The 17812-nt window shown below is 43.9% G+C and overlaps 5 protein-coding genes across 5 annotated transcripts; 4 read left to right on the top strand and 1 right to left on the bottom strand.

Moving 5' to 3' along the window:
• Nucleotides 1-339: 339 nt before the first annotated feature.
• ACHE_40462A (uncharacterized protein) lies at nt 340-4212 on the top strand (the record flags this gene model as incomplete). Its single annotated transcript, XM_043278663.1, has 1 exon — nt 340-4212. One exon carries the CDS (start codon nt 340-342, stop codon nt 4210-4212), a length of 3873 nt encoding a protein of 1290 aa, XP_043136420.1.
• A 2981-nt stretch (nt 4213-7193) lies between these two features.
• Nucleotides 7194-8900, top strand: ACHE_40461A (sugar porter family MFS transporter; the record flags this gene model as incomplete). The annotated part of the gene is made up of 2 exons (XM_043278662.1): nt 7194-7688; nt 7761-8900. The coding sequence occupies 2 exons, from the start codon at nt 7194-7196 to the stop codon at nt 8898-8900; spliced, it is 1635 nt and encodes a 544-aa protein (XP_043136419.1).
• Nucleotides 8901-10182: 1282 nt separating this feature from the next.
• On the bottom strand, nt 10183-13486 carry ACHE_40460S (uncharacterized protein; the record flags this gene model as incomplete). The annotated part of the gene is made up of 14 exons (XM_043278661.1): nt 10183-10378; nt 10456-10618; nt 10697-10818; nt 10877-11075; nt 11142-11357; nt 11427-11603; nt 11662-11842; nt 11913-12109; nt 12167-12388; nt 12443-12641; nt 12700-12796; nt 12855-13096; nt 13156-13332; nt 13391-13486. The coding sequence occupies 14 exons, from the start codon at nt 13484-13486 to the stop codon at nt 10183-10185; spliced, it is 2484 nt and encodes an 827-aa protein (XP_043136418.1).
• A 595-nt stretch (nt 13487-14081) lies between these two features.
• ACHE_40459A (ATP-binding protein) lies at nt 14082-15728 on the top strand (the record flags this gene model as incomplete). The annotated part of the gene is made up of 3 exons (XM_043278660.1): nt 14082-14502; nt 14567-15303; nt 15417-15728. The coding sequence occupies 3 exons, from the start codon at nt 14082-14084 to the stop codon at nt 15726-15728; spliced, it is 1470 nt and encodes a 489-aa protein (XP_043136417.1).
• Nucleotides 15729-15798: 70 nt separating this feature from the next.
• Nucleotides 15799-16374, top strand: ACHE_40458A (uncharacterized protein; the record flags this gene model as incomplete). The annotated part of the gene is made up of 2 exons (XM_043278659.1): nt 15799-16210; nt 16265-16374. The coding sequence occupies 2 exons, from the start codon at nt 15799-15801 to the stop codon at nt 16372-16374; spliced, it is 522 nt and encodes a 173-aa protein (XP_043136416.1).
• Between the last annotated feature and the right edge of the window lie 1438 nt (nt 16375-17812).

The raw sequence follows: 17812 nt of genomic DNA, 5'->3' as shown, positions 1-17812 counted from the left end.
CTTCAACACCAACCCGGCACCACCAGTGACCACCCCACAAGGCGACCAAATGGACTGGACACCCACTATCTCCCGCCACCGTCCGCGACAGACTGCCAAATGGGTCCCCAGTGAGGAAATAAATGCAAGGAAGGAGCAGAACCTCTGTATTCGCTGTGGGGCATCAGGCCATTTCATAAGCAAATGCCCGTACAATGCACCCCAACGCACACACGTTTCAAAGACCCAGGTTGCTCCAAAGTTGGAGAATGATGAAGATGAGAGGAGCCCCAGAGAAACACAGTTGGGAAAAGAATAGCTCCTGCGAAAAGTCTCTCGCAGGAGCGTCACAAACAGTTGATGGATCTACCTACGTGGCGACCGGCCCCAACAGCTCAGATAGACCTTCAGAAGGAGTGGAACGACTTCCGAAAAAGAGTCAAGTTTGACAGACCTGAATTCAGAGTATCTGCATTAGTCAATGGAGAACAGGTCAGCAGAACTTTAGTGGACACCGGTTGTACTACATATGGTATGGTTTCTGAGAATTTTACCCGAAAACATCAACTGGAGCGTGTGACCATCAAACCACGAGCTATCGATGACTACAAGGGCCCAACAGATGATTGTATAAAGGAAGTAGCGAAAATCTCATTGAACGTGGGGGGAAACCACCAAAACACTGCATGGCTGTATGTCGTTCCTAAACTGGGTAGGGGACTCGACATGATTTTAGGCCTCGCATGGATAGACGACCAACAAGTGTTTATCGACCCGAATGGCCCGAAATTGCGCTTCACCAATGGCATTGTTGTTAGCAGCATGGAAGATCAACCACGAATGGATATCCAGCCCATTGGGGCGAACGCTTTTGCACTATGGAACCGACAAAAGAAAAAGGACAGCAGTGTACAGATTTTCGCCGCAAGTTTAAAGGATATTGAGAAAGCATTACGACCCAAATTGCCGACAGACCCCCGCACCAAACTACCACCTCATTACCATAAATTCCTATCAGTATTTGACCGGAAGGAAGCTGACAAGCAACCACCACATCGAGGACCAAACATCGACCATAAGATTGAACTCAATAAGAATGCTGATGGAACGACCCCTGAACCTCCATGGGGCCCCCTTTATAATATGTCAAGGGATGAACTGCTCGTGCTACGGAAGACATTGACAGAGTTGTTGGAAAAGAACTTCATACGTGTTAGCAATTCGCCTGCTGCAGCACCCGTATTGCTTGTCAAGAAACCTGGTGGAGGCTTGCGATTTTGTGTTGACTACCGAGCACTGAACGCCATTACAAAGAAGGACCGCTACCCCCTACCACTAATTAATGAAACATTGGAAAGAATTGGGAAAGCAAAATGGTTCACCAAGTTGGATGTTATTGCTGCTTTTCACAAGATTCGTGTCGCTGCCGGCGATGAATGGTTGACTGCATTCCGAACTCGATTTGGGCTGTTTGAATGGCTTGTAACACCATTTGGACTAGCCAATGCACCGAGCACCTTCCAACGCTATGTCAATTGGGTCCTACGAGATTTCCTAGATGAATTCGCTTCTGCTTACCTCGATGACATCTTGATATTTACAGATGGGACATTGCCAGAGCATCAAGAGCATGTCCGCAAAGTATTAGGCCGTCTCCAAGAGGCCGGCTTACAGATTGATATTGATAAATGCGAATTTGAAGTGAAGTCAACAAAATATTTAGGATTCATTATTGAGGCAGGAAAAGGTGTCAGCATGGATCCAGCAAAGGTTGAAGCAATCATGAACTGGGCTGCCCCTACCACTGTGAAAGGTGTCAGGTCATTTTTGGGATTTGCGAACTTCTACAGACGTTTCATCCGAAACTATTCTGAACTTACAACTCCACTAACAGCGTTGACTCAAAAAGATAAACCCTTTGTGTGGGATGATAAATGCGAAGAAAGCTTCCAACAGTTAAAAAGGATGTTTACAACGGCACCGATCCTCATGCAATTTGATCCAGACCGCGAGACTGTCGTTGAGACTGACTCATCAGGGTGGGCCACTGGTGGCGTACTTTCACAGTATGATGATGATGGTGTATTACGACCTTGTGCGTACTTTTCCAAGAAAAACACTCCTGCAGAGTGCAACTACCAGATTCATGACAAGGAACTTTTGGCGATCATCAACGCATTGAAAGAGTGGGAATCAGAGCTCATATCAGTGGTAAATTTCCAGATACTGACAGACCATCGCAATCTCCGTTATTTTACTACCATGAGACGACTGAATGAGAGACAGATGAGATGGGCAGATCTATTGAGCCGATATGACTTCACACTTCATTACCGACCAGGGAAGCTCGCAGGGCGCCCTGATGCACTGTCTCGACGAGAGCAGGATGTTCCTGCATTGGGTGATGAACGGCTAAAGCATCGCGAACAACGACTATTCGATCCTGAGATCCTCAAGGACGGACCAGTTGAAGGAAGCAGCAAAAGAGGACTAGTTGAAGAACCCCATCCTATCAATGTGTCCCGGATCCTTCTAGCACCAGTCGGCACGGAGCCCTATAACAGCGAGCCAAGCACACCTCAAGGATATGAACAGGCGAACGAACCTACCAACCTCAATAGTGAGCAACCATCGTTGGAAGAACTACTGGATATGACTCTTGATGAGCATTGGGCTCGGGTAGAGCCACTAGATGAAAAGTACGGTCGTATACGAGAAGCAGTGCAAGTGGGAGCACCTCAATTCCCATGTGAACTGGGGATCAAAGCCTCAATCTCAGAATGCTCAATTGAACTGAACAACCGCTTGTGCTACCGAGGCCGGCGATGGGTCCCTGACATTGAATCTTTGAGGACAAGGTTGCTACAAGAAACACATGACTCGGTACTTACAGGCCATCCAGGGAGGAGCGCAATGTATGCTATCCTGGCACGAAGGGTCTACTGGCCTGCAATCTCTGAGGATGTCAGACGATTTGTACGGAACTGTGACAAATGCAGTGCCAACAATGTATGGAGAGACCGCCGACAAGGCCTACTGAAGCCTCTACCAATTCCAGACCGAAAATGGAGGTATATTGCGATTGACTTCATCGAGAAGTTACCAACTTCGAATGGTTATGAAAACATTATGGTTATTGTCGATCGCCTTGGAAAAGGTGTCATCCCTGTACCCTGTGAGAAGATCAACACCTACACAGTAGCACAGAAGCTTATTCAGAGTTTCATTGGTTACCATGGCATTCCAGCCAGTATTGTATCAGACAGAGGAAGACAATTCACCAATGAGATGTGGAAGCGTTTTTGTGAGCTACTGGGGATCAAACGACAATTATCGACTGCCTACCATGCTGAAACCGATGGCCAAACTGAGCGAATGAATGCTACTCTTGAACTATTCTTGCGCTCATTCTGTGACCACACACAATCAAACTGGGCGTCATTGCTACCAATGGCACAGCTTGCAATATGCAGCCGGGATGCTGCCTCCACAGGTGTCAGTCCATTCTTCCTTGACCACGGCTACCACGTTGATCCCTTTCAGTTAGAAGAGGATGTTGAAATCAACCTTTCAGCACCAGACCTGGGCACCATGCGTGAACGAGGTGAACGAATTGCAGCCAAGCTAAGGGGAGCTCTTGACATTGCCACAACAGAACTTGCTGTTGCCCAACAGAAACAAGAAGACTATGCCAATCGTCGAAGAGATGTCGCCCCTGAATACCAGGTTGGGCAGAAAGTCTGGCTTGACCTGCGCAATATACAAACAGAACGCCCTAGCAAGAAACTGGGAAGCAGGCAGGCAAAATTTACTGTGTTGGAAAAGATTGGATCCCACGCCTACCGCCTCAACACACCAGGCACAATCCACGACGTGTTTCATACAGCGCTCCTCCGCCCAGCGGCAATGGATCCCTTCCCTAGCCAACGGAAAGATGACTACCAACCTCCTGCAGAAATGATCAATGGGAATGAAGAATATATGGTCGAACGAATACTAGATGAGCGTTTTCGACGGTGGGGACGAGGCGAAAGACATGAGTTTTTAGTCAAATACATTGGCTGGCAGGAACCGGAATGGAACGATGCAAGGAACATGGAGGATACCATAGCATTGGATGACTGGGAAACCTACAAAACGATGAATGGGATTGTTATCCAATCGGCCTTGAGTATACCAAATGAGCCACCCCACGCCGGGGGGCGATCGCGGAGGCGACGAGGAGGGGGGTAATGTAACGGGCTAGGCCCGAAAGGCACCTCGAACCATAAATGGTTCTCGATTGAAGCTATTCACAAGAGCGTGCCGAAGTCAGGTGATCGTAGATCACCTGATCACGAGTATATAAATCCACCGCCAGCGTGTCTTTCTTTCTTTCTTTCCTTTCCCCAACGAGTTCTTTTGTACATATCTATATATTAGATAGCAAGGCTTCGGCCCATTACACAGGGTGACCTAAGAGTCAGACTACTTGATGAAATCCACCGACAAGTGTCCACCGCACATTTAGGAAAGACGAAGACCAAACAGCTTCTGAAAGAACGATACTATTGGGAGATCTGGAGTCGTGATGTGGAGCACTATGTGGACAACTGTATGACATGCTAAAAGGGCTGACACTCAATGTGATAAACTTCCAGGACTCCTCAAGCCATTGCCAACCCCTGACCAACCATGGCAACACTTGTCAATGGACTTCTGCTCCTTTCCAAAAGACAAAAAGGGGTACAACAGCATCCTTGTGATCGTGGGTCGTTTCAGCAAGCGGTACATCCACTGAGACCTCCCCCTTCCTTATTGACAGCGGATATACACCCAGAACATTATTTCACTGGAAGACAGATCTGAATGGAGCCATCACAGAGGCTAATTTCCACAATGACTGCAACAATTACAAAAAACATGGGACTGGGTACAAGAGCGGCTTCGAATTGCCCAAGCACGCCAACAACAGAATGCAAACTGTAGCCAACGGGAGGTAGATTTTGATGTTGGAGACATGGTAATGGTATCAACCAAAAACTGGAACACTGGAGGACCCAGCAAGAAGCTTGACTACCAGTGGGCAGGCCCGTTTCAGGTCCTTACAAAGGAAGGGAATGCCTTCTGCATTGAACTGCCGGCATCTACCAAGGCCAAAGTAGTCAAATATCTCACGCCGCTGATGAGTGTCCTGCACTCCGTGACAATTCTAGTCGTAAAACCCCGGGTCTTGATGGATCTGTGACCAAGTTAGTTTAGTCTCATAGAAAACCATGTGCGTATGATTAGTTCTTAACAAGACATTGCAACGTATCATCTGCACTAGCAAGCTACTGGCCAGGGTGATGCCAGCTAATTCAAGTAATTGTCGCGCTGCACATGCTCACGGTAAACTTTGAGAATGATCTCACCTGAGGACCTCAACTGTCTCTCTGGAAATAGTTACTCAGCTTCTCTTACTAAGTTAGACAAAGAACATTGGTTTTGTGTAGTCTAACTACGATCCTACAGAAACGCGCTAATTTGAAAAAGAATGAACATTCGAAGTGTCAATCTACACTATGTCATACTGCATGCCAAGTTCAATGCTCAGTGTGATTCAAAAACAAAATAGCACAAAACATTTAACGTGCGTTTAGTGATTTGTCGAACCTATTCCACAAGTTTCAATGGCAATTACCAGAATAGATCGCCGCTTCATGGCCTGTGAGAAAACTCATCAATGAGCTCAAGGTAGTAAGGCTGCACCAATATTAGTGACCTTCAAGCAGAGATATCTAACATGCGGCCACATGCTTACCATCAGCTTCTCCAAATTGGTAGCCGCATCGCTCTTGATGTACAAGTTGTAGGGGTTGGAAGCCCTTACAGCTTCAAGCATCTTCACATAATGCTCATTCATCAACTCATGTTACGCACCCTCGCGGTGCCAGGGATAAAAAGGATGATATCTGATTATGGCCAATCTGCTATTGTTCAGCATACTCTGTTCCTTAATCAGAGTATGACGGACGGTTGGATTTATCCACCTATAGACATCGACAGCGAACATGGGGTGGAAATTCAGATTCCGTGGGGGAAACATAACGTCGTAATTTGGCCGATCTCATCATTACTATGTTTATCGAGAGATTTCATACAATGATTGTTTTGAAAATTATTGCCCTCAATCTACAAGCAAAGCTACGATTCATTCTGATACTAAAAAGTGAACCCCAGATGTCTCATCCTTGGTTTCCAGGATAAACCAAAACTTTTCATAAGATAAATACTGATCGGGTCCTTTCAACAATTGCTGAATATATTAGTTGGTTATACCGCACCATCAACACTGATAAAGTCCACGGATGGAGCGCCAGGCCGGTCATTCTTCGTCCCTTTTTGTTTCTTTCAATTTAGGCCTTGTCATGCAGTATCCTGTGGCTTTTTCAATAGATTTTGGTAATATTTTTGGCAATTGTCATTTTTCTTATTTGCATCCATCCCGAGGACCACCCACCAGCTTTAGTCGTGGGCCTTTGCCGCGCGCACGCACCCAACACCCCTTATCCTCCATGGAATGCATAGATCACCAAATACTTCATCCAATATCTTTCTTAATGCTATACTAATTTCACACATTCCAATTAATACGGTGCATGATATTGAGTCACTGTTTAGAAGGATTTCTCTGCCTGATTATGACTGCGTATACCGGCTTTCAACTTCCCTTGTCGGATTCCACTTTCCGCCATTGCACAGTATAAGATTTGAGACAAGGCGTGGCATCAATAGGTGACGCCTTGGCCAGGTGGACGCAACGCATTACCCACACCTTATTGGATGTGAATCCGGGGTAAATGCGAGGTCTACGACCTGGGAAAAGGTGATATACTGAATATAGCCAACCACACAAGCGGCATTTGTCTTGAACTCCTGAAGACTTGTGTTAACAATACCCTACCGTCTAGCGTGAGGCTCAGCCTTGGAACTGCATGTATAACCAGGCTAGCCGCGAACGGGAAAGCATGCCGAGGCGATGGGGGGCGTTACCATGCAGTCATTTGCTCCATTATCTTTGGCGGCTATTGACCGCCAAAGAGAACATTTTAAACCCGGGATAGGGTTGCCGCAACCGTGGAGCATAAATTGGATTCAGTTGCTTGCTGTGTATACGCCCTCTCTATATATAAAAGTCTTCGATTTGGTCATTCGTCTCTCTAAACCCACTCATCAAATTCAGACTACAAACAATGGACGACGAGAACAAATACCAACTCCAATACTCACAAGCCAAAGGAGACACCCCAATGGCAGAACATGATGAAGGCAAGGCCGCTGAGATTCCGAACGAGATGCTCTCCTACGGTCCGGAGGGCGTCAAAGGACTCATCAGTTCAGGCTTCGTCTTTGGTGCTGCCTTCCTTGCATCGCTCGGTGGCTTCTCTTTCGGATACGATCAGGGCGTGATCTCTATCATCAACGTGATGAGCCAGTTCCATGAAGCCATCCCAGGGACTGAGACAGCCTTTGGAAAAGGTTTCATGACAGGTATGTTGCTGCTCGGTGCTTTCGTGGGCTGTCTTTTTATGCCTTACCTGGTCGACAAAATCTCCAGAAAATGGGCTTTGACATTGGTTGTTGTCATATTCGACATTGGCGCTATCATTCAGACCATTGCCCAGAACTACGGCATGCTAGTTGCAGGAAGAGCCATTGGTGGCATGGGTGTTGGCACATTGGCCATGGTAAGTGCCTAAATTCATGATACATGATAATCTCCAGGAGAGAGCTACACTTGCTCATCTGTATCTTTACAGGGGGCCCCGTTGTATATTTCCGAAATTTCACCACCAAATCTGCGAGGAACGTTGTTGGTATTGGAATCCGTCTCTGTTGTCTCAGGCGTGGTGATCGCTTATTGGATCACGTTTGGAACTAGAATGATCGAAAGTGAGGTCTCGTTTCGCCTTCCCTTCGGCCTTCAAATGGTCAGTGCCACTTTCCTTGGAATCTTCATCCACTTCTTCCCTTATTCGCCACGTTGGTTAGCTCTTGTGGACCGCCACGACGACTGTCTGAAGAGTCTCAGCAAGCTGCGTCGACTACCGCAGACAGACGAGAGAGTCCAAGCTGAGTTTAGAGACATCATCACTGAGGTTAAGTTCCAACAACTTATTGAGGAGCGACAGCACACTGGAGCATCAGGAGTCAAGCGAGAAGCACTTATCTGGCTGAGCATCTTCAACCGGCGAACCTGGAAACGAACCATCGTTGGCTGCGGCGTGGCATTCTTCCAGCAGTTCCTCGGGATAAATGCGTTCATTTATTACGCTCCGACACTATTCGAATCGATAGGTCAAACCGGAGATATGTCTTTGATCCTCTCGGGTGTTTTCAACTGTCTTCAGCTGGTCACTGTCATCGTCTGTTTCTTTATCATTGACAAAATTGGCCGTCGACCACTGGCCATCTTCGGTGGTTTTGGCACTTGTGCGTGTTATATTGTCATTGCCGCTTTATCTGCAGTTTATAGACAGGATTGGTCCGTCAATACAGCAGCAGGCTGGGCATGCGTTGCTATGGCGTTCCTGTTCATTCTCATTTTCGGAGTCTCCTACTCGCCTCTCGGATGGGCGCTTCCCTCGGAAGTCTTTCCTAACGCAATTCGCTCAAAGGGTGTCGCCTTGTCTACTTGTGTCAACTGGCTGTCTAATTTTGTCGTAGGTGTCATCACGCCACCAATGATGAGTGACATTGGCTACCGCACTTATATTTTCTTTGCGGTTTGGTGTTTCCTTGCTGGAATTTGGGCCTTCTTCCTGGTTCCCGAAACGAGCGGAAAGACACTGGAGCAGATTGACGAGGTATTTGGGAATTCTAGTAGCCACGAAGAGAGGGAGGTCATGAGGATGGCGGCTTATTCAGTAGATATCGGTCAAGGAAAACCCGACGTATAAATGTATCTAAGCAATGTCTAGCCCGCAGTCGTAGGAACATGTAAATGAACCAAATTCACTTCACTTGAAACGATTCGTCAGGTCAAGCCCCTTTCAACTCGGGATCTTCCGGCCATACAACTAGAAACCCCAGTCTACTCCCCTTTCCCAACGTTTGTTCCTTTTACCGCCAAAAAGGTGGTTCCAGATGATGAGGCCTCGTTTTCTGGGTCGCGTGCCCGAGTACAGAAAGTAGTTGGGTGCTAAAAGCTAACGCCACGCACTAGCGTGCCAAGGCCAGTCAGGCGTGTGGAATATGGCCAGTGCACGCAAGCGCCACACGTAACTTCATTGTGTAATATTCTTACCGTTACTTAAATTTCAGAGCTTTTACCATACCTATTGCCAACTACGATGCTGGCTAATATGAGTGCTTTAAAACAGACTTGAGATTACTGCTTAAGCATTGATTATAATTTAAATTAGTTAATAAATATTTGCAAAACAATTATTTATGCTATTCAGCAGTTTGATGGCTTACGTATGTGTATGTGTATGTGTATGTGTATGTGTATGTGTATGTGTATGTGTATGTGTATGTGTATGTGTATGTGTATGTGTATGTGTATGTGTATGTGTATGTGTATGTGTATGTGTATGTGTATGTGTATGTGTATGTGTATGTGTATGTGTATGTGTATGTGTATGTGTATGTGTATGTGTATGTGTAGGGATAGGGAAAGCGTACTTATAGTGAGTCGATGCCACCTACCCTCTCAATAGGTATCATATGAGAGATCAGATCGGCTGAGGTCAATATCCAGAAAGTAGTTGGGTTCGACACGCTAAAAGCTAACTATCAGAAAGTAGTTGGGTTCGACACGCTAAAAGCTAACGCCACGCACTAGCGTGCCAAGGCCAGTCAGGCGTGTGGAATATGGCTCGTGCACGCAAGCGCCACACGTAACTTCATTGTGTAATATTCTTACCGTTATTTAAATTTCAGAGCTTTTACCATACCTATTGCCAACTACGATGCTGGCTAATATGAGTGCTTTAAAACAGACTTGAGATTACTGCTTAAGCATTGATTATAATTTAAATTAGTTAATAAATATTTGCAAAACAATTATTAATGCTATTCAGCAGTTTGACGGCTTACGTATGTGTATGTGTATGTGTAGGGAAAGCGTACTTATAGTATATATATCTCTCCGGTTCCCGTATATAGTGATTATCTGGAAGCTCAGTTACAACTACTTAAAAAAACAGTTATTAAGTACATAAATATATGTATTAATGATTAATGCTGTCCTCCATTTTCTAACTCTAACTCACGTAGCTCACGTTCTCTTTTCTTGATTTCAATCTGCTTTGCAAGTAATTCGGCCTTTAGATTGTTTATCTTCAATTCCTCCTCCAGGTTCTGTAGCTCTGTATTTTGATATTGCTCATGTGAATTAGCTGTAGCAACTCGTTGGAGACTAACTTGGGATGAGCTAGAAAGATAAAGCAGTTAGTAAGTACTTTATAAGTAGCTGTCAAATAGTTAAGGACTATTTAAGATAGATCTTACCTTGATCTAGCTCGAGAGCTCCCTCGCCGGCTCATGCTCCCCCTTCGACTTGGAGTTCGTTGCAATGGTCTTCCGCTACTAGATGAGGGAAAGAAAATATGATCTTGATCTTGATCTTGTATATTCAACTCAGGTGAGTTAGATTCTGTTTGTCGAGCTGATTCTATAAGAGTTAATCAGTTTATATGTGCTTCTCAAGCACTTGCAATTGGGGTTTCAAGCTATAACAATAAATACATACCAGATCGTGCCATATGTCTTAGAAAGCTAGCCTCCAAAGTTTGAGTTGCATAGCGGTGTCGAAGACCATATGAATTATAGCTTCGATTCTGCTGCACGTCCTGTATATCTAGCTTCAATGATCTAGATGTATTTAATGAGTGGTTAGTAAGTGCTTTACAAGTGGTTATTAGGTACATACTCAAGAATTGCTTGAAGCAATGTCAATTGCTTTCCACGACGATTGGATTTATTATGAGTTTGTTCAACAGCATTAGTACTCTTTCGCACCATATCAAAGATATGATGTGGTATAAGAGAACAATACTTATTGAGACCTGCTGCAATTACCGCACTCTTTTTATGACGAGCCCAGTTCTGAATTGCAGGATGTTCATGTTCTATAAATAGTTAGTTATTAACTATTCAAAATTTGCATTTGAATTAGTTAGTAAGAAAGTACTTACTGATTAACAGATCACACCATTTATGATAGTCCTCTTCAGACTCACATTCTAAAAGCGCAGCCATGCGTGTCCCGATGTATGGATTAAGAGAATGAGTTTGAAGAGTTTCACGAATCCCTCGTAGGAAATGAACTCGACATAGAAGAAGAACATTCTTTAGAAGCCATATACGTGAATGGTGGTCTGGATCAATCTCCATTAGAAACTGAGCCAATCCTATTGCCAATTAGTTAGCCGCTGCTTGATAACTGATTGTGAAATGGCCAGGGAGTGCCTATTAGATACCTTCAATTTGCTTATTGTCCATATCCATTACCAGAGCATGAAGACCAGTACCATGTAGGGCACGAAAGGTAATCCTCTTGCCTGTCAACTTATACACAATATGATAGATCTTCTTGAATAAGATATAATAGCCCTCTGTAGTGTCTTCAGTTGTAAAGACACGACAAAGAGTCATAACTAATTAGCCAGCAGTTAGTAAGTGGTTAGTAAGTGGTTGAAAAGTACTCTTACTTACTCTTTTTCTGATCTGCTAAATATGTGGCAAATACCACCTCCTTCATCTCTTTTGATTGTACTCGTTTGAATGACATATCAATCTCTATAGAAGATAATGTATGAAGTAATTCAGCTTGCTCTTTCAGAATGCATATTATCATGATCTGATCATTTTGTTGATAAACTTCATGTATGTACTCCTAAATGTTAAAAATTGATAAGTTATTATGTAGTTATAGAGTACTGAACAAGCAGTTATGAAGTACTTACCTGAAGATCTTTGTTCTTTCCTAATTCGAACATTACACCATTGACATTCTGACCAGCTGGATAATGGAGAAGTCTTTGTTTTCGAATGACAGCTTGAATTGGGTCCATATTTGAGAAACTCTCATGAATTTGCTGAATTGTATGGCAATTATGCTCAGCACAGAATGATTGTAATGCTGGACTTTTAAGAAATGTACCTAAAGCCATTTATCAACACTCATTAAGTACTTATCAGGCACTTAGGAAGCACTTACCCAGTGTCAAGCTTGGGCTCCGAGCCTGATTTATCAATTGCAGAATTCCATTCATAATTTTTGCAGGTGCCTTTCGTGGAGGTGGAGGAACATGTGTATGAACACCATGAGACATAAAGACAAAATATGGATTTTGACTTAAATCAGTGGGAATTAACCAATGGAAAGTCACATTACATTTAGCATGTACTAATTTTCCAGGTCCCTGAGGATGATCATATGCTGGAGACAATAAGTACTTAGCAAGCAGTTTTTAAGTATTTTATAAGCACTTACCACAATACAGTGACTTTGACTTGATCGATTCAACAGCACCGCACTCTTCCATATCCATAATAATTTCATTATTCAACAATCCCTCAAGAAACTGAAGGTGCACTGAGCCATTCTTTGGAACTCTATAGGTATAATGACCTGCAGGGTCTGATGGTGCATTGATGCATCTAACATAGAAATCGAAACCACCTAGAGGATTCTATAATTGATTAGCAACTATAATAAGCAGTCCATAAGCACTTAGGATAATTAATTACCGGAATGGAGCTTTGGGTTAACTTAGGCTGGCAAGAATTCTGAAAGTGATAACAAGATAGTTGATTTTTAAAGAGATTTTTTGCTGATCGATAAAATCTATTGAATCATAAGTAGTTAATACTTGATAACGGAATGCTTGATAAGTACTTCTTACCTATATGCAGCATCTTTGGTTGTATCTCTTTCCATCTCATGAATGCGCTGTCGAATATCTTGCAAAATTGTCCATAAATCATCTGTAACATGAGTGTGATGCATATTTTTCAGTTGTATACCGGCATATTCACAGATCTTTATACCAGAACATCTATAAGAGGAGCTAGTATATGATGTTCCTAGGAATGAAGAATGGCTGGAAGGCCGGTTGCGATAATTTTGTCGAACACAGTACTGAATCTATAAAGTGCTTAGTATCTGCTTACCAAGTGCTTGTAAGGTACTTGTGAAATATTTACACTGTTAACCATGTCCTCTACAGTTTCCCTCTGCTGATTCGGCGGCACATTTATAACATACCCATATCCATTAGGATCAGTAGATGGATATTCCGGAAGATCACTTGTATATTCTAATTTAAGGACCTTCAATGGCTTCGTTGAGGCATCACTTAGCTGAATAAGAATATTTTCTTCCTTCTATCTAGTTAGCAATTAATGTCAAAGTAGTTAGGAACTAGTACAGATAATATACCTCCTGCTGGGGTTGACTCAAGTCGGTTTCAATTGATCTAAATAGATCATCTTGTAAGATAAAACCAGGATCTTCAGAAATGAATGTGTTCTCCATTGCAAGTAGTGGCTGAGTAGTTGCTAAGTACTTAAAGAACTAGAAATCGAGAATTCGGGAGGAAGAAGAAGAAATTAAGGAGTGAAATTCAAAGGATTTACAGGTATTTAAATATTTTACTTACTAGCGGTATAAACAAATTCCACATGGTCAGGTGACTTGCGCGTGGCGGGACCCGCTTTACGAGTCGATGCCACCTACCCTCTCCTAACTATCAATAGTGCTCCGGGACGGCGTATGACATAATCAATCAATCAACCAATCAACGCACTAATATCACATGCTCACATTCCTTGGCGGCAGGTCTTCCTTAGCATCCATCTCTAATGATCATAGTGATCATCTCTCATCTCACTACATCCTATTCCTTGCCAAGTCCTTTCCTGATTGACTTGAAATAGTTCTGAATAGAGAACTAACACGTATTGCTTGCCTGTATGTGTAAAAAGGCCGTCAGCAACCCCTCTTCATACAGTATTGTTTGTCAGGCAGGTGTATTGCTCGCCCTTATTAGGCAGGTGCACTTCTTGTTCTCATTAGGCAGGTGCAATCCTTGTTCGCGTCAGGCAGGTGCACTTCTAGTCCTTATCTTACAATGGCCGCCGCCATCACCAGCTGGGTGCTCAACCCAATCCAATCTTTGACTTTGACAATGTCTCGACCGCGTACTCGCAAGTTATGGTGCACTTTATCCAATGATCTTCAGCAGTCATTCCATATGGAGTGTGTTGCAGACCAAGATGATATCGACACTCTCAGGAAGAAAATCTGGGAAGAGATAAAAGAAGAATCCAAGAATACAGCAGCCCGCAACCTCAAGCTCTACTGCCCTGTTGTGCAACTCAATTATGAAGAGGAGTTTGATGTGAAAAATGGTGAATTCCTACATCCACGCCGAATGATCACGTCCAACCCACTCTTCCCCGAAAGCAAGGATCCAAATGTGGATATTGTTGTTGTTGTTGTTGTGAGCGGAGATACCACTACACGGAAACGGAAGCGCTCTGAATCACAAGGTGATGAGAATATCCCATTCTTAATGATCCTTTCATGCTTTTAGTTAACAATTACACATTACAGCGAATATACCTCGGACACTGCCCATCGCAGAGCATCAGTTGATATGCCCTCGAGAGCGTACAGTGTCAAAACTTGCAGCCATTTTGGATGACATGAACATAGTCCATGTGCGTGGAACTCCAGCCAGTGGGAAAACACGTCTCTCTGAACTCTTGAGAGACTACTATCGCAAAGAGGGAAGGAAGGTTTCCTTGATCAAAAGATGGGAAGGACTCAATTTTAAGAATCCTTGGGGCAGTCTTGTCAAGCTTGTTGAGAAATGGAATGATGAAGCACAAGACGCTCCCACCACAACTTCACAATCAGAACAGGATCTCTCTTGGGTTTTGACATCAAACACTGTCATTATTGTGGATGAGGCACAGATGACCTACAATGATGATACGCTCTGGAACACAATCCTCAAAGAGAGACAAAATCCTAATGTTTATTATAAATTTCAACTATGCCTTTTCTGCTCTTACGGCAGTCCAGCAGCAGGCCCAGATCAAACATTCTTCACTCCAGTCAAGCTTTCTAACCGACAACGCATCTCATTGACACCACAAAGCCAGCAAAACTCACCACCTATTGGCTTATTTTATGACAAAGAAGAGTTCAAGGATGTCATTTCACGAATGCTTACATTCCAATATGAAGAGAGGTTCAATTTTGATGAAGGTGCCCTGGAGTATATATTTGCACTATCAAATGGCCATCCAGGAGCGGTGACTTCAATAGTTGATGTACTTTACGAGGTATGTGCCAAATATCTCTTTAATATTTTTTTGTTAGCTGAAACCCCCCCCCCCCCCCCACATTCGGGCATTTTGAGGGACCATATTTGAGCAAAAAAAGCTAACAGTTTCAGGCCTATCGCCAAGACATCAAGCATGGACATATTAGGACCTTGACAGAAGATCATGTCATCTGGTTCCTGGAAGACGCTGCCACAGTCTTTGACAAACTAAGCACCCGGCCAATTTATCGCTCCTTTCCAGATATACCAAGAGCTACAAATGGAATCTCCAACACGTTGTGCAAAATCACAGAAGAAGGAAGTATTCCATTTGATATCAATGATGCAAGCATCAATTTCTGTTATCAGAAAGGTTGGATTCACAGGGTAGCTCTGGATGGTGATGATATTGCAGTTCTGCCATCACGCTTACATGAAAAGTAATTCTTCTTGCATGCCCTTATTGTTGTTCTGATCTGACCATCTTAGATACATTGAATATTTGATTGGCACAATGTCAATAACCCTGCCTGCCAGATTTGACTCACTACCAAAATTATGCAAAGAGATTCTCCGTGAATTCTCCATCAGGATCCTGAGGCATTCAGCTGAGGGCAAAAAAATTTCAAGTGCATCACAACCCAGACCTGTGGAAGCTCAGTACCAGGATGAATTCTACAGGGGATTCACCCATGTAGCAGGGCAAGGTGTGCCGATATCCAGTGAATGGTCAAGGACCAAGGACGGTCGAGTGGATTTCTATATCCCAGAAAAAAAATGGGCGATTGAATTATTGAGAAATCATTATAAAGTTGATGAACATATCTCTCGATTCAAGGAGGGTGGCAAATATCATCCCTGGCTGAAGGAGAATATTATCAAGGATTGGATCATAATCGACTGTGCGACTTCTTTACCAACCAAAGGTGTGTTCTCAGTGTTCGATTCATCCATGATTTATTCCACTAACAACTTGATAGAGTTCTCTGAGCCTAGGCTATGGCATGCTGTATTCATCAATGATTATTCTGAATTGCAGCTGTATAACTATCAGAAAGTTCTTATGATGTCTGTGCATCTAAGGAATTGATAAGAGGCAGGGATAACATGGGCTATTATATTGTCTACTTGCATCTGTCTTGTGGTATCTTTGTTAGTTGTAGTCAACTTCTTGACTATCAAGAATTCAGATGAATTCACCAGGTTTCCTTTGTCTTGTTCCCATGGCTTCTTTTCTTCCCTCTCCAGGGCCGATATTTTCGTCTTATGGCTACCTAGTTTAGATTGAGAATACTATCTCATTTTAGCTACTAGACCGAGCCTGTGATAAACAGGGCAATACTCTTAGAGCCACAGGTGAGTTGATGACTGAGAAGGTAGACTTATAGACTTTGTATCTGGAAGCGACAGGTAACGCGGCATCTTGGTAAGAGGGTAGTGCACAAGGCGAGGCACACAGGAAGAGGGAAAAGGGAAAATAGAGTGCGTGGTCATTTGAGGGAGCGATGTCGGGCTTAAAGTTCACTGACCTGTAACCACGTCTCGGACCGACTATCATTCCACATCATGTAACAAGGAGGTCGTCCTTATCATCGCCCCCCAACCCCCAAAATCGTCGCCAGTATCGAGGGATTCCTCCCGTCTCCGATTTCAAACGGATTGCAAGAAAAAAAAAAAAAAAAAAAGATGAGCATGTTTTTTCGACTGCGAAACCAGACACTCCGATGGTGGTATGACGTTCCTTTGCCAGCATGCGAGGCTGATGCGACTCCAATCTTCCAACAATGGTATAGATTCGATTCATCAGTCAACAAGTGGGTTTCTTTTGATTCCACCTCCGGGCTTACTGGCACAGGATACAATCCCAGTAATGGTGGGAAGTTCATCCTGGTTACATGGAATGTTGATGCCGCCTTGCCTGCCCCTGAGGCTTGGATATCTGCCCTCATCTCACACATTCAGAGTTTAGTTACTCCAGCTGACATCATTTTCCTCCAAGAAGTATCACGATCTGCTCTGCTGGCTCTATTAGAAATGCCTTGGCTTCGTGAACACTGGTACTCAAGTGAAGCAGACACAACCAATTTGGGAAAACAGTCTTTTGCAAGCATGACACTTGTGTCGAGATCACGGTTGACTGATCCACAAAACGCTTCTCTCGGTCCAATCTGGCGAGTCAAATATCCCAGTCGCTTTGAAAGGGATGCACTTTGTTGTGACATCCTCTTACCTTCCCATGGACCAGCAAAAAAAACCCCGCGTGTTCGTCTGACCAATGTTCATTTGGACTCTCTGCCAATCAATCCTTCTCTCCGCCCTCGCCAGCTCTCCATCATCACTTCTTACCTCCGTGCTACCGGTCATGGTCTGGTGGCTGGCGATTTCAATCCTGTTCTTCCTGATGATGATATGCTTGTTAGTGTGAATGGCCTCCTGGATGTGTGGAATGAGTTACATCCAAGTGAAGCCGGATTTACTTGGGGGGCTGATGGCGATCAGCCATTCCCGCCCAACCGACTTGATAAAGT

Source organism: Aspergillus chevalieri, chromosome 4, assembly GCF_016861735.1.
Source record: "Aspergillus chevalieri M1 DNA, chromosome 4, nearly complete sequence".
Lineage (NCBI taxonomy): Eukaryota > Fungi > Ascomycota > Eurotiomycetes > Eurotiales > Aspergillaceae > Aspergillus > Aspergillus chevalieri.
Note: the sequence above shows the minus strand (reverse complement) of the source record. Positions and strands in the feature narration are given on the sequence as shown.